The 25,600-nt window shown below is 47.7% G+C and overlaps 1 protein-coding gene across 3 annotated transcripts in view; it reads right to left on the bottom strand.

The window, feature by feature from the left end:
* The window catches only part of DPP6 (dipeptidyl peptidase like 6), a 526,646-nt gene that overhangs the window by 75,586 nt on the left and 425,460 nt on the right, over nt 1-25,600 (bottom strand). For all 3 annotated transcript variants that reach the window (XM_081038509.1, XM_081038507.1, XM_081038508.1), the window contains exon 8: nt 5,029-5,149. In XM_081038509.1, the coding sequence (XP_080894635.1) occupies nt 5,029-5,149 (121 nt within the window). The remainder of the gene's footprint in view (nt 1-5,028; nt 5,150-25,600) is intronic.

Raw genomic sequence — 25,600 nt, 5'->3', positions numbered from 1 at the left:
GAACAGTTTTAGCTTTTTCTCTGTGTCTCTCTCTGAGGTAAAATTTACATGCTTTCCAAGTCAAGATCATTAATCCTTGATGGGGCTGGAGACTAGGGCTAGACAGGCAAACGCTCATTTCAGTTACACGGAATCCTGGACGCCTTCCGCTCCCTGCTCAGCTCGCTGCGGTCTGCTGGAGCCAGCGCTCCCGCCCCACCAGGGTGCCTCGCAGGTCTGCTGCTTCCCCAGATGCTGATGAAACCTTAGCTCTCTTCATCATCACTCTCACGTTCACATCTTCTTCTAGAAGTCACAGGTGAAGGGCAACGTAATTTTTCTCGCGTACTTAATGTCTACAAGCGACCCATCACTGCTGCCGAGTTACGAGATCTTTGGGCCTCACAAAGGAAACAGCTGTGTCTGTCAGGTGTCACTGAGGAATCTGGGGTGTGAGCCCAATGCCTCTAATGGCAGAGCACAGGCTGCCGGGGCAAGGTTCCTGTCTGTGCATGTGTCCTTTCCAGGCTGATTGGGACCGCGAAACGCACTTCCTATGGAAACGTATTATAGACAATAATTGGTGGGTGAATAGAGATCAATAGTTCAGCACTGATATTGGGGGACAACTAACTACACATTAATGGTCCTGACTCCTGACCATGTTAGATGAAAAAGTGGAGTGGGAACGAGAAAACAGAGACACAGAAAGCTCTGTATCCGCCCAAGTTCACGAAGCTTTTCAGCGGTGAAACGATTATGGAAATGCAGGCACAATCACTGTTGCTGGGAAGCTCCCCCCGGCTTTATCACAGCTGTGTCCCCCTCACGAGAGAGCTCGGCAAGGCCAGTCACAGCTTCTGGAAATTTACGGACAGAGATTTCATGGTCTGAGCAAACATTTCCTGTCCTGTAAATCAGAGAGGTACCCGACACTAAGTGCGAAGAGCCACAGATCTGTGGTTTGCATAATAACACACACATTTGAACGTGACACCCAACCCAGTGAACTCTTGGCCACATAACTTACCGCAAAGCAGTCTCTCTGGGCGGAGTAGGGTGTGATGGGTGCAGAATTCATGGCCACCCACCACCTGGGCACAGTGTGCTAGTAACCGAAGTGCCCGAACCAGGTATTTCCGATATGGCTCACATCCGGACCCCAGTCGGGGACACACACCTCACAGCGGTCCCAGAAGCATTTCCAAACATCATTATCTAAACGGATGGCAGGGAGTTTTGGAAACAGCGCGAGAGGCGTTGGAAGCACTGCCTCACTGGACATGGTGTGTGTGCCATGTGCAAGGGTAGGGCCAGTCACTAGACGTGACCGCCACGAGGTCCCGACTGTCATGGTCTGCTTAGGACACACACGGGGCACTGGGCTCACGGGACACCTATGCCCCGTGCTGCACACACAGCTCACCAAATACCTCATCAACTATGAGTTTAAGTTAAAGCCCGTATGCACATTCCATGGGAAGTGTTACTGGATTTTGTTTCACTTTCATGGAACCTAGAAAGTTTGGGGTGATCTGATGAATAGGAAAGAGCCCCTTTCTTTCGGAGGGTGTATTTCCCGTGAAAAGCACACATCCTCAGAACCATCCCACGGGTCTCGGGGAGCACTTCCGTCATAATAATGTTTCTTCCCATGAAAGCCATCTGCCCATCAACTCCCTGCCTCCTTGAATAATCAAAATGGTAAAGCATGGGATGACATCGAAAACGTAAGTCAGCAAGTAACTCCCAGGTAGCCAGTGGGGCCCACCTGACCTTCTGCTCACGTCTCCAGGGCACCTCACTGGAATAAAAAACTGCCAGGTCACTCGTGTGGACTCTGTTAAGATGTGGTAAGGAATTGTGTAAAGAATTACAAAACAGGCCTTAGGCTTGTCCCGGCTTTGAAGCCTCTGGACGAAAGTCTGAACCTGAAGGGTAGGGACCACATGACCCGGCTTAGGCGTTAAATGGGCAGCAATGAATGAGGCCACCTTTCTAAGCTCCAGCCCTACTTTCATGGCAGGTTAGACTATAGTGGCAATACTGCTTCTAGAACATTCTGAGCTTCAACTCAGAAAGAGCTAAATGTACGTCCAACGGCAGCAGCCCTGGAAAGGCCTCTTTGGCTGGCCTGGCCACATCCCACCTCTGCCATGCCAGCCTACAAGTGAATGTGACACTTGCCCAGAAGAATAAAATGAAGATATGCACTTTACTCATGAAAAGTGGTGTGTGATGGTCACCGTGAGGCAGGGAGTCCAGAGGATCAGCGGCACACAGCCCGAGTTCAAAGCCAGTGTCAGGGGCGCATTTCAGTGCGTGGCCATGGCTTCAGCTAACTGGGGAAGGGTTTCCTGCTCAGTATGTGTAAACCTTTCTCACGGGACAGAGATTCCCAGCAGCCCTACATCTCCTAACTCTTTGCTCCTGGAGCCCGCCATCTCCTGAAGTGTTCAATATGTTTAAGATCCTTTTTGGGAAACAAATCAATGTGGCATTTTGCTGCCAACAAGCCTCAGACTGCAGGGGCGGCCCCGTTGCTATAGCTTAGTTTCCTCTTAGAACCAACACCTCCAAGCCACTTAGGCCCTCTGCACACGCTTTCAGGGTATTTTTCCTCTCAATCTTTCTTTTCTTTTCCTTTTTTTGTGTGCAAAGAGTGTCTGGAAATGAACCCATTAAGTCACAGATTAGAAAAGGCAATTTCAAAGTTTACCTTTCCGTTATGAAAAAAGGAACCAAGATCCCCCAGGGTTCCCTCCCTCTCACCTTCAGAAATCCAAGCATCAGCGTCTAGAACCTCCCAGGGAACAACCCGAAGCTGATTAAGCTGCCACATCAGCTGCGACTGATGTAAAATATTTGGGGCACCGCCATCATGCCAGCACAATTTCGTGTAAATGCCTCGAAGAAAAATTTCCTTTCAGTGGATTTACTAAAGCAAAAGCTTAACTCGAATTGCAAAGCAATGAGCTTAGTGTTTTATTAGGAAGATGCTAAAATGACATTTTAAATCTCCCGATTGTATTAATAGATTTTTTAAAGATTAGTCCTACAGCGTGTCAGGCTCTTGCAGACAGGCCTCCAGGGTGCCCCGTCGCTGAGTTCTCTGCAACTTGGGGCCTGCCACTAGTGGTTGTCTGTGCACAGAAGGGCTTAACCACAGTGGTCAGTGTTAGTTTCATTCTAGTGACACCCTCATGTGGGGCAGAGGAAAATGTGACAATAAAACTTCCAGGTTGATTGCCTGGGGCCCCGAAGGCAACTCAGAAAGACCTGGAATCCTGGGTGTTCTGAGCAGTGTGGCCACGACAGAATAAACATGGGGCTCCCAGGTGACCACACTGGACAGAACAGCCTCGACCGGGGACCCAGGGCCAGCATGTCGGTGGGCAAACAAGCTGCAAGGGACCAGGACAGTGGTGGCCTTAGGCAGACTTGGGGTAGGGGGAGTTGGCTGGAAAGGGGCTCGGGCAACGTTCTGGAACGACGGAGTGTCTTGTGTTGTGATGGGGCTACACTGTACACAGGTTTCTCAAACTCATCACACAGTGCTCTGATAAGTGTGCATTTTATTGTGCACTACTTACACCTCAATTAAAAAATTAGAAACCAAGTCACAGAACTGTATGCCGCAGTATCTTCACTCAGTGACGTTACGATGGGAAGTAATACTCAGCTCACGGATCTACCTGCTTTCTGCATAAAGCCCCTGCCATGCAGAATCCCAGCTTGAGGAATGCACAGAGTTGGGAAGAAATGGTATTTTCTGGACCTCGTAACGCCCAGAGCGTCCACTGACCCTCCAGCCCAGCCTGGCAGGGGGAGCTCTTCTCTGACCACATGGTCTCAGGCGGGTGGGCTGAGGGGCGAGTGACCGTTTATCAGCCCAGCGCAGGGGGGCGGTGGGGGTTGGGGGGCACAGGCACCCTGATTCACATCTTATTTTTAGAGAGGAAATCGTCCTGGACTTGAGCAATGATATTCGCCAATACTCTCCCTCAACCTGGTGTAAAGTGGACACATGACTTAACCTCCCTGTGCCTCAGCTGGGAGATGTCAGTAACTGGACTCAGCTCACAATGTTGTTAGGGGGGTGCTATGGACGGAGCTGCGCCTCCCCACCCCAGAATTCACAGCAAAGCCTAAACCCCTCCTGCGAGGGCGCCAGGGGCCTCTGGGAGGTGGGACTACAGCCCCCACGTGGGAATACGGAGGCCACAGCAGCTGAGGACACAGAGAAGGCGGCCGCCTGCACACCAGGAAGGGAGCTCTCCCCAGCCCCCCCACCTGCCAGAGCCTTCGTCTGGGCTTCCAGCCTCCAGAGCTGGTGTGGCGTTCTGTGACAGTGACCGGAGCTGATCAAGACGGAGGGTCAACGAGGGGACAGACAACACAGTACGTAGCATGGTGCCTGGCACCGAACAGCAGTCCATACATGATGGTGACAGTCCTATCAGCACGGAGGCGGGCGATACGTGCATAAGAAGAGAGCTTCTCGCGCAGATTTCTAATGATTTAATAACACACACAGGAGTCCTCTGGTGCCAAAGGAAAACCACTTGTAGAGAATGTCCAACAGGGCGGATGGACTTGGGACAGCAGGTCACTCAACTGGCCCCTTTTTGAAGCTTTAACCTATGATTTCTTTTCAACCCCCACCCCCATCCCCGCCACACACACAAAACAAGGCACTCTACCTGCTGGAGTGGGAGTCACAAACCTGTGCATGTTCTGTTTCCACAAGTCACCTCCTGGTACAAGACATCTCCCAGTACTGGCCACCTGCCCTCTGGGGGCAGCCTGGGTCCTGGGGAGCCCCCACACCTGGCCACCAGGTGAGCGCTCCACACCCTAGCCTCCCGCTGCCTGCCTGACGCACCCTGAAGCTCCAACAGTATCTTCTCAACTTAGCACAACCTCAAGGAAGTGGAGTTTCACCTACAGCTCAACTCAAAGGAAGAGATCGCAGCGGCCCCTGCGACCGGCAGCCACAGCCACAGCGACCACATGAACGCCCGCCTCCTGGCCACGCGCGTGTCCTACCTTCGTATAGCCAGTCGCTGAGGCCGTTGTAAATCACACCTTCCTTCCCGGTCGAGACCACGCGGATAGCCTGCTTTCCGACGTGTGCACAGTAGTAGATGTTGTTTTCAAAGATAAATATCTAATTTGGAAAGAGAAAACAATCACAGTGTTATCTGAGAGAGGGGTTAAAAACGGCGACGCGATTTGCAAAGCCATGGATGGGAGGCCCCAGCAGGAGTCGCTCAGTCACCTGCGTGCGTGCTGATGAAATGGACAGAGCCAGCCCAGCCGGGCCAGGAGAGCTGGCAGGATGCACTACCGGGGGGGAGTGGACTGCGGTCTAGGGCATGAGGCAACGTCTTTCTCAAGCTCTTCTCTTGGGCAGCTGGGTGACAGCGATCCATTTGCAGAGTTGGGGTTAAGTGGAAGATATGACAATTCTGACTCTGGGCCAATGACAAACTCTGGGGATGGGAGGAAGATGGCTTTGGTCAGTGGTCCTGAATTCTGATACATATTACAATGATCTGGGAGCTTTAAAAATTCCTACTGCCCAATCCATCAGCCTCGCCCACTGGTCAGTATCAAGGGGTGAGACCCAGGGATCCGAAATTTTAGAAACACCCCAGGTGATTCCAATGTGCAACCAAATGTATGAACCAGTGGCCCAGGAAAAATCTTACGTCTCCTGAGGCTCTTAAAGTATAAATCAGCCGACAGAATATCTGTGTTCCCTGGGGCACTGATCAATTCTGTCCTGCGCTTTCTGTTCCGCAGCCTTGTATCCCACATGGCGCTGTCATATGCGTATTTTGCAAAAGCCCGACATGTATGGAAAATGAGCTACGTGGACTAAGAACCGCTCTCACAACAATTTTAAAAAAAGAAACTCTAGAGAAAATATTGTCAGTATCATTTCAGACACCATCGAGAGAGGGCAATTTGCACGGTACAGGAAATGGTGGCAATAGTGACTTTTTTTTTTTTCATTGAAAATGAAAAAGAAAAAAAGCCGTTTCCCCAAATTGTTCTCACAGAAGGATGGACATAAAAGCAGTATCAAGTATCTGTTTTCTGCTCAGGCCTCATAGATCCTAAAGAATTCACTCCAACCAGAAATGAGATGGATAACTTCCAGACACAATACATCCTGATTTAATTTCAGTAGCTGTTCTTATGAGTTTGCCAAAGGGTAAGCTGTATTACAAAATTTTAACTTCTTTTATGCATTCTAAGCCTATAAATAAATTTCTGAATCAAATCAGCTGGTAGCCAATTAATATTTTAAGTAAAATATACTACGACAGATATTAAATCCGTTTTCACGTTGGCTTTATTTTGAATGGAAGGAAACGAAAAGGAAAAAAGTTATAAGGAAGCGTGTGTTTGCTGTGAAGATGGTTTACATTTCCCTTTTGACATTCAGTTAAGACATCTGAATAAAAGATGATGGGAGGTACCGTTTTGTCTGTGGTTATGTAATGACAAGCACTGGGCTGGTAGGAAGTCCTGGGGTGCTGGGCCCTGGCGAGATCAGATATTGGGGTAAGTAGCTGAGTTTTTCACTTTTCTTCCATTGCTCTGTGCACAAGTGGAACAACGCGTGTGCATTATTTCAGTGTCCCGTTCCTGATTAATGGAATCATATCAATGACTGCAGAAATAATTACTACTTGTCGAGGGCTCACTAGCACGTGCGTATTCACAGATGCTTTGTATGTATCTGTTTTTAATTTATACTTACATGGTATTTACTGTTGGCCCAACACTGGTTGGTCTAAACACTTTCATGTGTTACTTTACTTGATACTCGGAGATAGGGATGATTATGAATTATTTGTCCCCATTTTAGGGGTAGCAAGACTCGGGCTCAGAAAGGTCACATTTCCCATGATGACGCACCTCGTAAGTTCCAGAGCCACGATTTGGCCCCTGGCCATGCGACTGGAGCCCGTGATCTATGTCCTCTGATTAGCCAGACACCTTGAAAAGGAAGGTGTTACCCCTATTTTATAGAAAAGAGACGCAGGCTCAGAAAAGTTAAGCTTTGACCCAAGGTCACACCACTAGCTAGTAAGAGGTGGAATTAGAAAAGCATGTTGTTTCACCCTTGGCGCGAGTGATTCTCAGAGGCTGTGCCAGGGTCTGCAGCATTGGCAGGCCCAGGGAACTCACTAGGAATGCTCATTCTCAGGCTGCCCCCAGGCCTGCTGTGTCTCAGCAAGGCTTTCAGGTGAGTCTGGCGCATACTGAAATTAGAGAACCCCAGGGTTAGTCCCTGCGGCTTCTTCCAGGTTCAAATAATAAACACTAATTTTGAGCAAATCTACTGGTAAGAATGGCTGGACCGCTGGGCCTTTCTGACAAATTTATTGACTGGGAGAAAAGCGACTGAGGCACTCTCTCACCCGACAAATCTTTTTATATTGCGGTTAAATTCAAGCCTCATCGGTTGCCAAAAGCATTCTTCTGACTCCAAAGCAGTGAATGAATTTTCTAATATCTTCCTAAGGTGATGGAAAATCCATTCCCCGCCACCCTCATCCCCGGTAAGTTTCTGGGACTCTCTGTACGTGGTCCAAACAGAAATGGCGTCTGCAAGGTGGAAACGCTACCAGTGACACACTGTGCACATTTTCCTGGTTCAATCACCTGACTCATGCCAGGTCTTCGAAGCATTACAGTGTTTGGTTTAAAGGTGTACTGAAGTCACAGACACGCTTCCGAGACAACACCAGCCATCTCTTTCAGATGCTTTCCCTCGGGTGCTCCGGGAGTGACTGGTCTCAGAACTCTGTTCTCCAAGGTGATATGAAAACAGCAAACCTTCTCTCCAGCCAACAGGGGCTCATTATCTAGTCTGTAGATTACTCCAGGTCTTTGAAGCCTCTGTTTCCGGTGGCTCGGTATCTCTGCAGCTTGTTACTGCTCATTAGCAGCGCCCCAGAGGGTGGGCAGGGGGATTAAAGAAGGTGCAGCTCAGAAGTCCCCAATGTTTGGCATTTGTGTCCATGGGACATCTGCAGTGGTACAGCCAGGATTGGTTGCCGGTTAAACGGTGAAACACACAAAGACGATTGCTGCTACCTCTCCGTTTCCCCCTCAGCGGTCTTTTCTTTTGTTATTTACACAATCCAAGATTGTCTTGGACCAAGAATAAAACCAGATAATTCACAAGAAAGAAATCGTGCGTATTAATTTATGGAAAGTAATAGTTTTACTATTAAATGCATGTTAATTTAATCAACTGTGGGATGTAATTAAATTTATGCTGATTTAAACAACTATGCAATTGAATTATACTAGCAAAACTTTTTTAATGATAGAATTAGAATTTTTTTTTAACTGATAAAGCCTGGTGCTGGTGAATATGCAATCAGAATGAATGATTAAGCATGAGGAAAACAATCTGGAAGTATGTGTCAAGAGCCTTGAAAAAAACGTGTTCCTGGTTTTTGACTCAGTAATTCCACGTCAGAAACATTTTAGGGCCAAAGGCATTCTACCAAATCGATTGTGACATGTTTCAATGTCCAACAGGAAAACGGTTAATAAATTTTGGGGGACGCACACATTCAGTCCACATTAATGCTTTCCTATCTGTTCTGCAGGGCCCCAGTCTGCCCATCTCCTGAGGGGAACAACTGCCTTTCTCACTTCCTCTACTTCACAAAGCACAAAAGCCACACATGAGCCTTCACACATGTGTGCTCAAACCTGTTACTTTGACATCCGGGAAGGTGTTTCAGGAGAGTCCCTCTGATTTTGCTCAGTCTTAGCTAGAACCTTCCAGAGCCTTCTAGACTCCCAAGGAGCCCCATGACTGTGACATGTCACATGACAGGGAGCTGGGTGCCTGGAGATGGGGGAGGAGGGGTTGCTAGGAGATACCTATTATCTGATGTCCCACATCAGGTTTTTACATGATGGACAGACTTCTCTTAAAGACAGGTGTGGGAGTGGCCGCTTAGGGAGTGTGGACTGTTGGACCCCAGCGCTCTGCCGGGTTCAGACGAGGCCCCCAACTCTGTGAGCCGTGCGGGCCAGGGGCCGCTCAGCCATCTGGACACTGGCTCGGCTGAGCTCAGCTGGGAGCATGTGATGAAATATTTTAATATGCAGTCAACCTTCTGCTGTGAGCTTGGTAATTAGCACTTCTGCAAAAATCAGTGCACTCCAAATTTTTCGCAAAATTAAAATGTTGATTCATGAAGCAAAATTTCAAACTCCTTAGAATATCAGGAGACGTTCATGCTGCCTAATATCATTTAGGGTTATAGAAATGTGTCTTGGAGGAGACCTCAGCGAGGGTCTTCCTTTCCGGCCACTTGGCACTCCCTTTCGCTCTCTGGGAACCAGCATGATGTCACCATCGCAATGTAACAGCTACACAACAATTCACATTAAATTTAGAGGCTATTGTCTTACGAAAACTCCTCTTAGAGGAGCTAGATTATCACCTTTAATCCTTAAAAGAGACCTCTTGCAAGGTAGAATGCAACCATGAGTAGGAAAATAATGAGAGATCACAGTTCTCCAAAGAAAGTACCACCCAGAGAAAAGGCAGGTGAGGAGACATGCTTTCGACACCCTGAAACTTGAATTAATGAGGTGGGTGCAGCTCTGTTTAGAATCTGCATCTCCATCTGAATCACATAAATTATGGTCGGGAAACCCCAATTCTCAAAACCCTGGGAATGACTCTAAGCGTCTTGGTGCTTCTACACCCCAGGCATGTATTGGATTTCCCTCCAAACACTGGGAAATGTTGGATGCCCATGAGGAGACAACCTAAAAGGAAAAGGCAGCGAGGGAACAGTGGCAATTCCCAAGTCTGGACTGTGACAAATAGCCATTATTCATTGAGTACCTACTACATACTTTACACAATCCCGACGACGTGATTTAATTATATTAAACTATTACCTGGGTTTCTCCCAATAATCATGCAAAATAGGTCTCTCAGTCATTCCCATGGTATGGATGAGGGAAATGACTCAAGTTTGAAGGTCAGGAAAGCTAACAGGGTTGTCTTGGCTCCTAAGTCTATGTTTCTCCATTTTGTAATTTTCTCACCATCTGAGCAAAAATTAACTTGGCCCAGAGTCAAGATGCTATTAGAGTTCTGCTTCTACATCAGTGGCCAAGGGAGGGAATCAACATTTGGTGCATCAAGTAAGGGTTTGTACCAGAAGCCTTTACAGCTTCACCGCGAGGTTTTCCCAGCCTATTTACAGATGGGGAAACTGAGGCTCGGGGGTCATAAAATCACAGAGTCCTGTGAGTGGCAGTGCCGGGTTTCCATTGCACTTGGGCTGACTCTGAACCCTGGGTGTCTTCACTGTAGGAGTTTCCCAAAGGCTGGTCAACCACCAACCACCTGAGGATTTGCTGCAAGTTTTGAGTATCACGGGTACGTTATTTATTTTTCCCAATTAATTCCCTTTTGATGGAATCAAGTTCATTTATAAGGGGAAATTTGCATCACTAGTGTAAGTGGAACTCTAGAATCCTTAGCAGGGAAGAGGCGGCAGGCATGAAATGAGCACAGACAAAACAAAACAGTATTAGTAATTCCACCCAGGTCTGTTTTAAAGTCTGGGCCTGAAGCTTAAGCTCTCTTTGTTGAAAAGGGAGATTAGCAGGTGTTAGGAGCTGTCAGACTTTCTCCTCTTCTGTAAGCCAAAGTTTGAAAGAATTAAAAACGGAATAATTTCTTTCCTACGTCCTTCCCTCCTCCTGCCTCTCTCCTCTGTTAGTAATTCTACAGTTGCATCAGAACCCCCACCAGACACGCAGCACTTCTCTCCATAACATCAGGGAAGGTTGCCTGGATAACATGCAGGAGAGCAATCTCAGGAAAGCCTTGGAGTGGCGTCAGAACACTTTAAAGCTTCTTGTCACAGGTGGTCCTCAGAAAGCAATCCATCCTTCTTAACAAAGACGGCGTATTTTTGAAATAAAAACCAACAACGCAGGATGGTGGAGCCACTGGGAACATTTATTGAGCCGGTGGTCCTTAAGGCAGGGGTTGCCCGGCTTATAGAAGATGCTCAAATACTGTGGAATGAATGGGGCTTGTGACCATTCCCAGGACAGGGAAGAAATCAGAGGCAATGCAACCAGGCATTTTTCTCTGTCCTCAACACTTTCACTCTTTGCAAATGAGGCAAAAATGAGTACAAAGGTGGTGGCCATCAGGGGGAACTAACCAGAGGACCTTCCGTAGGGCATGTGTAGGGGATGACGCCAGGCTCCTGTTCACACCCTGATGGGGCAGGGTCCCCGCTGGCAGGACCATTTCCCCTCTTCCCTTGGCTGGGAGAGCTCCGTGTGGAAAAACAGAGCTACCCATGGAGTTCTGTTTAAGTATTTATCATCTGTGCTGTTCCTACTGGGAGGGTGACGGCAGCCCAACAAACTGTACTGATAGTTCCTTCTGGGAAAAGAGTTCTAGATGGGTATCTCCCAAACTGAGTGACAATAACCAAAGATCTGAGGACAGGTGTTCATTTAAGAGATTCTTCATTTTCACATGTTCATTTTGATGCAAATCTTAATACAATGAATACGAAATATGCTAGATTACTAACCGAGTCCCATTCCATAATTTCCTGACTTTATGTTGACAAGAGCACTGATGCCACGTGGTGCTGCTTTAGTGGCCGCGGGCCAGTGCGGCGAGAACAAACGTGCACTTTGACAATGCAAATGACACATCCTGCCAAGCAAAGTGACAATAATATCATGCTGTGTTATTCCAGAGGACGCTTCTGAGTAGGTCAGTTAGAAACATCGTGGGACATTGAGTCACAGCATGGCAACAGGGTGACAAGCATGGAAAATAAAAGGACTTGCTCAGAAACTGTCGCTGCTGTAATCACAGCACCAGCACGGTCAATTGATATTATTGCTTTTAAATTAGATGGGCTTTGTAGTGATGTTGAAGTTAATTGCTAAGCTCTACTTGGCACTGAGTCATGCAAGTTTATACCGTTTGTGTTTGTCCCTGTTTAAGTACCATGTTAATGAAGTGATTTAAGTCGAATTCAATAATGTAATTTACCACATCAGAAGATCGATTTTACTCATGAACATAGATGAAAAACAATCCTAAAAAAGCATTAGCTTAAAAAAATATAGCAAAATATATATGTACATACAGAAAACACATCATCACCAGTTGGACTGATCCTAGTAAGGTAAGGCTGGTTTTCTATGGACCAATACAATATACCTCAGTGACAAAGCAGGAAAACCACCTGGTCCTCTCCATCTTCTTCTCCATAAAACACACCAAATCCAAAAATCCACTCAAGATAAAGAAAAATAGAACAGAAACCACAACAGCAACAAGCAAGCCAAACAAAGAAACAAACAACTTCAGAATAAACTAGAAACAGAAGTGATATTCTTGAAACTGATGGAGGACAGCTAGCAAACAAGCCCGCAGCACCTTCTCTAATGGGTGAAACATGAAAGTGGTGTTTTTTTATGAAGAGATACAGGACAAGGTCTGGGCTCCCGCCATTAACATTCTATTCAGAGAGTACAGTAAGACAGGAAAAAGAAGCAGAGACTGTAAGACGAAAAAGGACGAAGTAAATTGGTCATCATTTGGAGACAATATGACTGTCTAAATCCATATTCCAAAAGAAACCATAGATAAATTATTAGAATTAAATGAGTTTAAGCAAGTTTGCTGGATACAAAATCAATGTAAAAAGTCAATTGCAAAAAAAAAAAGTCAATCGCAATTCTACTCATCAGCATATATAATTAGAAAAATTATACTTAAAAAAAATGAGACAGATTAAATAGTTCCAAAGTTATCCAATACCTAGGAATAAATTTGAACAAGACATTTGCAATAAATTTATGAGGAAGATTGTAAGACTTGAGTGAAAGACATATTTTGAAAACATAAACTGTCAACTATATCATGCATTAGAAACTTCAATGCTGAAATTCATCAACTCTCCCTTAGCTGATGTATAAATTAATGCAATTACAACTAATATCCCAAAAGTGCTTTTAAAGGACTGAACGAGCTTATCTTAAACTCTGTGTATGTCTGTATTTGCACATGCATATATGTACGTGCAAGTACACGTGTACACACACACACACACACACACACACACACACACAAGTGCAAAGACAGCCAAGATTTTCCTCGGGAACGTGGTCAGGGAACTTGGTGTGTACGACAGATTTCATAATACCTATTGCATAATAGGCATCATGTCACGACTATTATAAAGCCATAGTAATTAAGAACGTGTGTTTCTGTTACACTGACAGACAAAAGACCAGTGGGACATAATGAGGGGTTGCTGCCAAACCCACACATACATGAAAAGGTGACAAAGGACCGAGCAGCCCTGAAGACCGGTAAAGAATGGGGGACTTTTTCAATAAATGGCTTGGGGACCACTGGTTAGTCCTGTGAAAAAATAAGCGTTAAGTATGCCTCACGCCTTTCCCCAAGATCAGTTTCAGGCAGATCAAAGACATCATGGTGAAAGATGAAATTATAAAAATGTTAGAGAATAGCTTCATGTCCTCGGGGTACGGAAGAATTTCTTTAAAAAGACATTCAAAATGCAAACCATACATAAATAAATTTGACTTCACTGATATTAACATCTATGCCTACCACCGTGCAGCAAAAATGAGAGTGAAAAGCCCAGCTGTAAAATGAGAGAAACTAGGAGATCGAAGACGGCAGAGTAGATAACCACTGTGCCCGCTGCCTTCCGTGAACCCGCTCAAGTCACAACTAAATTACAGAACAGTTAACGTGAAGACCCATCTGAAGTCCAGGTGAACAAAAGTTTTATAAATATATATATATATATATGTATATATATATATATTCGCATATAATGGGCTGCCACACAGGACTGGAAAAGAGAGCACTGCAGCTGCATTGCCTCCTTTGCACCAATATTGCAGACGCTGCTGAGGGCAAAGCCAAACAACGGCGTGTACACGACATATGGCGACGGTATGCTAGCTTGTGGTAAGTAAGTGGTGAAACTGAAAAGTGGCCGAGATGCACAAAGTCTGAGTGGCGCTTTTGCCTGGCAGGGGACGGGGTCGGATGGGGCGGGCTCGGGGCTGTGGCCATCCTCGTCACGTCCTGTGTTTTGTGCCCAGTGCAGGGGGTGTGCGTGTTCCTTTTACTATTCTTCATACTTCACAGATATTCTTTTGTCTTTCTAAAGTGTTTCATTAACATATAAACTGCGTCTGAAACAAAAACCACTTAAAGGCAGAAAACTAAAAAAAATGTTTAGGTCAGTCCCGGGGAAGGAGACATTCCGATTTTCTTTGTCTAATCCCCTGTAAAAGGGCTCAGTGCGTCACTCCAATGTGTGTACGTGGTGCTGGACTAACGGCTCAGACAGACCTCGCAGGAGGTCTAAAGGAGTCTGGGCTTTTTGTTCATTTTGTTCATTTGTTCATTTTGTTCATTTTGTTCTGCTCAGGGTTCAGAGTCTTATCTGGGCTCCGGCAGCTCATTTGTGGGAGCTGCAGAAAACGCAGATGGAAATACCGGTTAGGTCAATGTTTCATTTCCCTTCAGGATGCCGGGAGGGAGGAAGATAAGGGTGTTAGATTAATTACACCAGAGGTTGTATCAGGAAAACAGCCAGTTTCAAGATATTGCAAAACAAAACAAAAAAAGGTCATCGTGGGTGGCGTTGAATACAAATATTCACAGTAGTAACACTTCGTATTTGCAGGGCATTTAAACTATTTTCAAAGACTTTTCATAGACATGAACTCGTCTGTCTTGAGACAAGTCATTGCGGCCGTGACAGAGGACACTGGGCCCTGAGACACAGCTCAGGGCAGGCAGAGCAGCAGGCGACGCCAGGACTTGGGGTTCAGTTCTGAAGCCATCACTAGTGCGTGAGCTTGCGCAAATCACTTCCATTTTCTGAACTTCAGTTTTCACACTGCTGGATGGCGACACGGTAAACGAAAAAAAGACAGTCTATGAGAAATGCCTGGCTTGGTGATGAGCGCACAGAGAGCCGTGAATAAAAGCTGCTTTGTTATTTGTTATGTCCCAAGTGACATGGCCATTTGGTGACAACTCTGTCCAAAATCCAGCGCTTCGTTAGTTCAGGCTGTCTTTGTAGTGTACGTCGTTATTGACAGGTTTGATTGGAGAAAATTCACACTAAAAATGATTGCTATCACATAGAACATCTACCCACGTGGGCACTGACTCCTCACCCAGGGCTAGAAGGAAGAGAAGACAAAACGACCGCGTGACATCCTGGTCTTAATTTCGACCTGAGCTGGTCAGCCAGGACCAAGGACAAGGGCAGTGCAGCCCATGCCGGCTGGAGGCCCCCTGGTCCAACTGGAAACAACGGCCTCAGGATGTGACCCTTTCACCAGGGAATATTCTGATGATGGGCGATTGCGTATGGGACCCAGTCCTTCGTTAAAGGCCTGGGAACTACAAACAGAACCTCACAGATTCCTCATTGTGTCCTGATGTTGAAATGGTGACCATGATCCTTCAAAGTTATTGAACGAGCCCATTCCATCCCCACTGTGCCTGCCAGCATCCAACCCCATGCTGCTCAAGTCTGGGTGCCCATGAGAAGTACAGGGGTGGTTTATAATATACCGATGCCCTGGTCCAAATACACCCGAACCGCTGACACTAACTTTTGAAAGTTAGTGTCACTGCATTAAAATCCACCAGTTGTCTAAACAGTCCTCTGCCACCATAGCCCTTGTTTTACTAAGTGTGTAGCAGGCGGTGGGACCCTGGGCCAGCCACACGTCTAGGATGTTGGCAGAAAGGGTTTACAGACTCTGCCTCCTCACTGGGAAATTACAAATGTGCGGGCACAATTCTTTCTGACCCAGGAGGTGAGAAGCCGGCCTGCCAGCTGCCTTACAGGCTGGCTTTGTTGTGACATAGTTTCCTGTTCAGATATGATTCAGCAGGATGAGCGGCGACGGCTCAAGGTCCAAAGCGATGAGATGTCCTACAGCAAGACTCTTTTATGCTGCCTCTGTCTGGATTAGACAGCTCACTTTTCCATTGAAGGATTCACTCACGCTTTTATTATTCTGTGCCTGCTGGTAGGAACACGTTGGAGTCAACTAATTTTGTAATGCAGCGACACAGGAAATGTAAAAGGCAGAATCCACGAGGACATCCACCATGAACCCTGTCTCGGGGTGATTACATTTATGGGAAACAGAGCAGTGACTCCAGAGGACATTTCAATAACTCGAGGTCCATTAAATATTCATATTTCTCAGCTAATTAAAAAAGCAGGCGCTGTATGGCTATGGAGAAAATTAGGTTAATTAACTAAATACATGTACATGCAATTATAATTTTTTAAGAAATCTGCCAGTTTACTGGACTTTCGTTGAGCCTGAGCTTGAACTTGATGTGATGGGTAATCACGGCTCATTTGGAGTCTGGAAAGGTTAAGATTTAAAAGAGGTATGTCACTAGTGATGGCCGAAAGGAAGCTGACTTCTGCAAAAGGTGACAATACGGGAAAATATGACAAATGAGCCTGGGGTTTACACTTGTGTCAGACAAGGTACCCGATTGTCCCCTGGGGTAAAGAATATGCCTCGCTTGATCGAGAGCCTCTTTCAGGATTTGATCCTCACTCAGGGCTTACTCATACTCAAGCATACAGTACGGGGCTGAGAGAACATCGGTGAGCAGGAGAAGGTCCTGATGGGGCTGACAGCCTGCTGGCGAGGAAAAGGAAGTAAACAGGGCAGAACCTCACAGCGTGAGGACGGTGGTGATGGTGGTGATGGCACAGTGGTGGGGGGCCAGGTGGAAGGGTCTCCACAGAGTCCTGGCTGAGGGGGAGGGTCTGTGGAAACTTCTAGAAGGCAGGGAGGACTCAGGGGGAGTCTGAAGGCAAGGTGTCTTTCACCAGGCACCGGAGGGTCGTGTTGGGGAGGGCTGGGATTGGGTGTGTTCTGGATGGAGGGACAGCAAATATAGAGGCGTTGAGTGACAGAGGGCCGAGGACATTTGAGAACCGGCTGTAGTTCATTATGACCGGCTCTCAGCCTGGGAGGGGTGGGTGGCTAGAGACGACAGGACCAGCCTCTCGGGAAGGCTAAAGGAGTCTGGGCTTTATCCTAAAGGCAGTGCCTGGGTGACAGGGCTTTACAGAGGAAAGCTGGCAAGATCCCGCAGTTGCAGAAAGAACATTCTGGACCCAGGGTAGATTCAGGGAGGGTGACCAGCAGGTAGCAGTACAGGAATCCAGGCGTGAGGTGAGGGTGGGAACCGAGAGGACCGGGTGGGTTTTAATGGCACCAGGACAGTAGGAGTCACAGGACCTGTTGATAGTACAATCTGGGGATGAGAAAGGCAGAAAAACAAAGGCTGCCCAGTTTCAGGTGTGGGTGGGCCTGTCATGAATAATGGCTCCTTGCAAGGCGACCCGCAGAAGGTTTGGTGGGAGCATAGTGAGTCCAGGTTATGGAGAAGCTGAGTCTGGGAGCTGCTGAGAAGCCTGGGTGGGGTACGCAGCAGGCACTGCACACACGGGAAAGGACACAGGACTGGTCTGGGCTGGAGGCTCAGATGGGCACCTCCGTGGGCAAAGCCGAGAACGAGTGCTGGCTTCGACATGGCTCACCATGTGTGTGTGATTACACCCTGGAATCAGGCCCCACTGAGGGAATTAAAACATAATTCCAGCTGTTAATGGCCATCGAGCCCAGTAAGGTAAAACCTAAAACCATTCAGGTAAATGAGAAAGATTTCCAAATTGAAGAACAAACAGAAAAATCAATTCACTAATTTGCCAATTGTTCGTTATAAGTGGAAATAGCTGTACCAGATTTTAGCCATGAGGTATATAAACATAAACACAGTCTAAAATGACTAAAACTGGGTCTGTTGTTTGAAGTGACTCATTGATTGGCTATGCCCACGTGTACCAGCGCTCTGTGAGGAGTAGACCCCCGTGACCCCCGGGGGACAGACAGGTAAAATGAAACCTCGTGGACTGTGGGAGTAACCGCGTCCAAACGCAGGAAGCCACCTGGATCATGCAGGGTTGTTTAAAAGGGGCAGTATTGCACTTCCCAGTATTTATAACTGATATGTAACACTCGATAAGGGCTAACAAAATGCTACAAAGGAGGAAACCTTGAAGCCTGTTTAGAAGAAAAGGCAGGAGGAATGGCTTGCAGACAACTGACTTAGATGTGGCTAAAATGTTTCCAAAACTTCCCCAGAGCATCTTGTTTCAAGGGAGCAATACCTTTCGGTTGGTTCCTACCTGTCTGCACTGTTACCAGTCAGACACAATAAGGGGAGGATGAGCGAGGAACACACACTAGTGAGGTCTGACTGTTCTCTCTGACTTTGACCCAACACCTGTGGGGTCTGGGTGGGGCAAGAGTGGGTGTGTTTTATCCTCTGAAATTCCTGTGAGCTTTATTCTGACCCTTCAGTCAAATGCTCAGGCCATCGCCTGTTATGCCCCTCAAGTTTGAACAGTGAAAACGCACACCTTTGTTTTGAGAACTTTCAGGGCGTAACAAATACTTTAAGGAAAAAATGTCTGACTCAAAAACCTAGAATTTGTTCCATGGTGTTGCTCATGATCTGAATTGCTGAGTTAATTCAGCATCAGGCAAGGTGTTAAGCCTTAAATTTTCTAGGTTATAACATCAAGCTTTCCCAGTCTCCATGAATTTTGGACCTCATGCCTGTAAATCTGACACTTAATTCTACTCACCTTTCTGGGTATCATTCACTTAACAAGTTGACACCCTGTAATTAGTACAGAGGAACAGGCTGGGAAAGAGCAACATGCAATGAAACATCCTTTTTCCTGGAGCAGCTTGCATTGGGTCTGGGAAATAAAGCCACTCAAAAGGGAAATAATTGAATGATAAAATGAAGAAGTCTACAGTTAACTGCTGCAGTAAATGGGACTGACAACAGTATAGCAGTTTAGAGGAAGAAAAAGTCACAGCTATTCTGCACAGACGAGGAGGTAAAACCATTACTCTAACATTTTCCCCTGGTGAACCACTTCAGGAGTTATGATAAAGAGCTGTTCCCTCCACCCAAATGGGAGAAACACAGAAAACAGCCTATGAAAGCCCCTTACGGGCACTGAGGAGAGTTCTGAGCAGCACACACAGTGTAGGTCACCCCAAGGCTACTGGAAAAATCTTCGTGTCCAGAGCCTGTTCTCTCCACATAATGGGAGAGATGGGATGGCCCAGGGCTGCGATACAGCGGTGGCCTCCAGCCCCATCCTAACGTCTATAAAGGTTGTTTTCACTTATAACTGCCTCGTTACAGTATCTAAGGGACCTATCATTAAAGGGTCTTTCTTAATGCAGAACTCTGGTCCTGCTTCTAAATTCGACCTGACGGGTTATCCTGAGAGTCTCCAAGCTAATATTGCCAGGCTGATGTGGGCGCCCTCCTGAATCAGATTTCCCTAAAAGACAATACATTGCTTCCATCTCAAGCCACCAGGGACTCCCTTGAGAACGAAGACAACGTGGTTTCTCCTTACAGACCTGTGTGCACAGCTCGGCCAACCCCAAGCCCACCCTTTTCTCCACTTTGCTTGGCTTACGAATGCGTTTTGGACAGTGCCTCTTACAGGCTCGAAGCACAGACAGGGAGAAAGACCACATCTCAGGGTGTTAGAAACGAGCGGCATGAAAGGTGCCATCACCCCGAGGTGCCCCCAAAAGCACTGCACGTCACCCTTCAGTGGCTTTACAAAGCAGAATTCCCAGAGGTCACAGCCAACAACAAATTTCGTTTTCTTTTTAATTTTAATGAATATGCAATGTTGCTGCATCAAAGAAACTTTTAGAAGCCCATAATCTGGCCAGGCCAAAGCGACGCCCTTTCCCCGTGTGCAAGCACATAGCAAGCAGCTTACTGTAGTCCTACTATGCGTTCACAGACGATGCAGCTCACATGTTCAATCGCTGCGCAATCGCGCGTCCTGTCAACATACCAAACGTGACAAACTGCTCTCCTATCTACACTTAGGGTATTTCCAGCCTCAACATTATTAGTACAGAGAACAGTGGGGTCGGTGTCTGCGTTTCCATCGTTTTGGGTTCTCTTTAAGAGGGATTTCTGAGTTAAAGTGTAGGAATGTCTTTATGACTCAACGTATTTCCATATTGTCTTAAGAATGCATTTTCTCCCATGCCCCTCCCTTTCATTCCTACAGCAGGACAAGAGTTTTAAAAAATCTCCACTGATATAGCAGGTCAATTGTAATTGAAAACTTAAAAAAATTATTTAAAAAATAATAATTAAAAAAAAATCTCTCCTGAACCACAATTTTGCGTTGATGTCGTTTCCCTCACTTCCGCTCTAACTGCAGGCTCAGGAAGCGGCTTTTGTGGTTGGAAATCCCTGCACGCTCAGAGGACTGGTTGAAGGAGAAAGGCCCAAATGGTCCCTGCGTGACTCTTCTCCCTGTGTTTGTGGGAGCGTCTCCATACACCGGCCCATCCTTTCAAGTTCATTACCACAAACTCAGCTTATTTACGTGAGTGCAAGTGAGGAGGGAAGCCATCGAGTCCTGCAGAGCCAGGAAGTGATGACATATAGTGTTCGGTTTGATGGGTACCCTTGTCGAGTTAGTAAGTCAGCACACGGGCCCATCCATCCATTATTTGAGGATACGTACGGCGATTTCTATCCCTGTGATTCATTTCTTGGCGACTATCACGGACTTCAGGGTCCATGATGAATGTTTTTACAATGAATACCAAATTAACCCAAACTGATTAGAAGCTTTTATAAGTTATTAATGGGATGTCACTTCAGTCTGGTCCTCTCCGTGTATGTGACATTTCATGAAATAATCTCCTTTTGCTGGGAAGAAAAAAATCCATCTTTCTCCCCTTGCTGGATTTGTCAATGCAGATAACATGCTCCCTGCCCCCTCTGTTACTCAGAACTGGGTGAGCAATGATGCCCTTGGGAATGGTGTGACCTCGGAGAGGCAGCTCGCCCCATTTCTGCTTGGGAAGGACAGACAACCGCCAACCACCAGAGGTCCTGGCCTGGGTGATGTGCTTTGCAGGAGACCAGACTTCAAGGTCTTGGTGGGGAGCTGAGAGCTGAACTGGTCTGATGGGAGCAACACCAAGGGAGCAACTGGGGAGAGGATGGGACAATTTGGTGGGTGTAGTGCCAGGGGCCATTGTTCTATCACCGACGGAGGAACCAAGAGTCTTGGGGAAAAACAAGATGCGCACACACGGGTCAGTCAACTCCTAGTCCCTGGTGTGGACAGAACACAGGGCGTGGGCCGAGTGGACAGACTGCAGGAGGAAGGAGTGGGGAGCACGTTGAGCAGGACCAGGCAGGAGGGCAGGGCATCATACAGCCATCGCAGCTGCTGCCAGCTAGAAAATGCCATCACAGACGCCTCTCTTAGAAGCCGAAGTCAGCAGGAAAGAAGCATGCTGTCTCCTCCCTCTCCGGAATGGGGTAAGGGTCTAGAACACAGAATCCTTCAAGAGGAATTGAGTGAAACCGGAAACAAGTGAGTGAATAGTGCACATCGCCTCGTTCGTGCGCTGGAGGACTGGCCTTCACGTTTGGTGGCGGTTCGGCCGCGGCACACCTGTCACTCCGACAGCTCCAGGAGCAGGCCACTGTGTGAGTCCAGTCTGCCTTCCTGAGACATTGTCGGGAGAGCTGCTGTCTGGACGATTCATGAAAACACAACTCGAACACAGATTCCTTGACCATCCTCCATACGCTATTCTCTCCACGACTTTCCCTGGAAAAGTATCCTAGGGCCTAAGAAGCCATGAAATTAAGGCAATTCTTGAAAACGTCTGAAATCACTCCATTTTGGTAACCGTACTTGATTTTATTCTCTTGTCTCCATACCACAGCTTTCATGCCCCGGGAGACTGCACGTCGGCTTCTACTTCTAACTGGCAAAGCAGAGCCTGTGAGCATGCCTCCTTTCTTCCCCTGGGGTGTCTGCCATTGCACCTTCCCATGGGTCCCCCAGGACAGCTCCAGCTCCAGCAGATTGCCCGCCAACTACTGGGCTTGGTCTTCGTGGCTCATACTCTGAAGCTGTCTCCGCACAGAAGATGTCCCCGCACCCGTAGTCAGTATCCCTTTCAAGCTGTTCCTTCACCACCATCACGGCACCAAGCCAACCCGAGAGACCCTTATTGTCGCTGATCTCCGAGTGTGGCAGCCCAGACGCCGGCCTTGAATTGAATCCTTCATGTTGTCTACTGCTGGGCAGTCGTATTTGCAAAAATGTCCCTGGTTCTCGGTTCTAAAGGAAAACCCTTGTTATGCTGCAGTGTCACATGAGTTCCCCGTGCTGGCGTGTGAAGCTGACCTCCAGGTGTTTGTTGTGGCACAAAGCAGGCCACCGCGGCGACCTTCAGCCTTTGTGTGTTTTCATTACATGTCTCTAGCAGAGACGGCAAGTAAGAAAACGGAAGGATAGTTCTAAACAGACAATTTAATCAAAGTCTAGGTTGGCAGAGACAAAACCCTACATAAGTGGACAAGCACACATGGGGGGCAGGGCTTCAAGAAAAGAGTAAAGAAAGAGACTCGGAGAAGTTCTCAACTTAGGCAGAGCTCATCTGCGGATAAATGGAGAAGGATGTACTTTCTCCATTTCAACCTAAATGTCGAAATAGTGTGTTTTCAATGGAAACTGCTATACACATTGACCACGTGAGGAGGGACAGAAGGGGCGGCACGGGACAGACTCACGTTTACCATTTTGCATGTATTTTCTCACTGAGTCATCCAGCCAAATCCCTTTTCCCATTTCTAGACTCAGCAGATAACGTCGGACTCTGGAAACGACCTGGTTATCCGTAGTGAACAACTAACACCACAGAATGGCACCATCGCAGAAGGGAATTTTCAGCAGAAAGGAGGCCTTCCCACGTCAAGTGCCTCTCTGTCCTGTAGCAACGCACGGCCAGCCCGGCTGTTTATGTGATTGGGAGGTCTGACAACATTTCCTCTGAACAGTAAGAGCCACTATTGGAGGCCACATCCAGGCCGAGGAGAGAGCGCTGGTGACCCCCTCCTGGTACTGGCACCATCTTCCTGTCCTTTGTGGGGTTCCCAGCAGCAGGTACCACTGGAATCGCTGCACACCAGGAGGGGACGGTGCTCGCCAGTCCCTCGTGGGCTGTCACAGCAGCTGAGTTCTCTGCTGCCGAGGAGGCCGCCCCATTTGAGTCTCACTCATTATGATCAGAGTCGGCGTCCCCTGGGGAGCAAGCTTAACTTTTTGAAACAAAATGGTAACGAGGGACCTGTGATCGTCTGCAAGGCCTGCTCGTGGATTGTGGGTTTGCTTTGCTGAGAGAGCCAGCAGGGTGCTGCTTGTGGGGGGTGGGAGGTCAGGCTTCCCGGCTGGGGACACACACGGAGCAGGGGGTCCCCTCGAACAAGGGTCAGACAGCACAGCCTGTGGGCCAGAGACCTGCCTTTGCAAACAGGGCTTTACCAGAACTTCTGTCCCATCTGCTTCTGTGCGGCCGACCGCTGCTTTGTCTTTCTAACAGTGCAGTGGGCGCGTGGAGGCGGGGGCCGCTGGGCCTCGCAGCCTAAAACACTTGCCACCTGCCCCCTTGCTGACGCTGCTCCCCCCTCAGGACGCGCGCTCAGCGACGAGTCATAGTGCTACTACATGCAGAACAAGAATGTGCAGCAAAAATATCAACTCTCGGAAAAGTGTAAAAACTCCAAAATCCCATGAGCACATCAGCACGTTGGTACTCCGCCCAAATATTAGCACGTACTACTTCACCAACCCTCACTTCCTTGAAGGAGAAAGAAACTCAGACGTCCCTTGCTGGTAGTGACATCCTCAGTGCGGATGTGGACGCCAGCTATCGGCCTCCATCCAATTATTTCAGCTTACGTGGCTGAGGACGTTAACCAATTAGTTAACTGATTAATCCATTCATACATTCATTTTTGATCTCAACAAATACTGACTGAGCACGGCACAGTCGGCATACAAAGACGGACGTGCTGGAAGCTTAGACTAGAGGCCACCTAACTGAGGACAGACACGCCAGCTTGAAACAAGAAATCACGTGTGACAGGCGTTCACACAGTGAGAGACGGGAGTCCAAGCGGGTTACGGGCGGGATGGGGGCTAGTTCTTCTCTAAGAGATTAAATACGGTAAGTTCTGTAATCACCCAGCCCTCCTGTGCCCACTGCGGAGCAGGGCATGACTGTACAGCACTGTCCCCAGGGAGGGCAGCGCTGTCCCCAGGGAGGGCAGGGGCTGGCCTGATACGTAAGGTGTCTGCAGCGTCATCACCCAGAGCCCCATCTGCCTCCACATTCTAGAAGTAATTCTGAAGTGTGTGCACGCACACACATACACCTCCTCCTTTTGCAGTTGTGGGGTGCATTTTTCTTTAAGTTGCAAGCGCTTTCGAGGAGTCAGAGCCGAAGTCCGCTAAGCTGGGCCCTCCCATGTGCTGGTGGTGAGGTGTGAGCCTAGAAGCTTAGTGGGGACCACGGGCAGACATAGGAAGAGGCAGCGGGTCTGGAGGAGAGAGCCTGACCAGTGGTTAGCTCTCAATGCCTTTTTCCTGAGGACTGGAAAGGACAATGGCCACTCAGTGAGGTGGCCCAGGCCCGTGCTCGTCCCCGCGTGGTGGGAGCAGGCTGGGTGCGAAGCTGTGCTGTGGTGGGTCCGTGGAGAGCAGGGACGGCCCCCACGGAGGCTCAGTGTCACACTCACAGAAAGACTGAATGGACACGGGAGAGACTGCTTCCCAGGAACCTCTTCAATCATCGACTTTCAGAGACATTTCAAGTTGATTCAGTCACTTGAGTCTTGAATACTCAGGTCTTCTACTATCTCCCACGAAACCGCACTTTTTCCTTGTGGGAGAGTGAGTGCTTTTGAGGAAAGATGGATCTTAGCTCATCGTTGTACGTGAGCTGACAACGGATTGACGTCCCTCTGCCAAGTCAGCCGACAACGTCCTCCTGGCCTTCTGCCACAGTCTGATTTTGATCAGTTTCATGTGCTTTTCAAAACCTCTCATTACTAAATGTGCAGCGTAAGGGACACCTCAGTGACAGCTAAGGGAGTCTGTGGTCTCTGTACTCCTGTTTCTTTAAATCAGTGGGAGGCAATGGAACTACTATGTAACCGAGAAAATATAATGGTCTGTTTGGGAAAAGAAGGCGATTTTAATTTCTAAGTCACTAGACAGCCCACACAATAAATCTGACCCCAAGCTTACTAAAATGATCATTTCTGTGCAATTTTGGGAAAAAAGAGCCTCTAAAAAAAATGCAGCTTTAGTTAATCGGCTTACAGACGCAGAAGAACGTGGTGATTTGCACACAGCCACACACTGGGTCTCCAGGCTGCGGGTCTTTCTGCAAAGAGGTGATGTGACCTCTTGAGATAAAGCAGAACAGAACTGACAAGTACCGCCTGGTTTTAGACAAGTGCAGTGCTAGCGCTGGAACAAGCCCGGGAGACCATCTTACCCAGAGCTTTCACGTCGCGGCTGGGCCAGGTGAC

Source organism: Rhinolophus hipposideros (genome assembly GCF_964194185.1).
Source record: "Rhinolophus hipposideros genome assembly, chromosome: 25".
Lineage (NCBI taxonomy): Eukaryota > Metazoa > Chordata > Mammalia > Chiroptera > Rhinolophidae > Rhinolophus > Rhinolophus hipposideros.
This window is presented reverse-complemented; position numbering and strand designations above follow the sequence as displayed.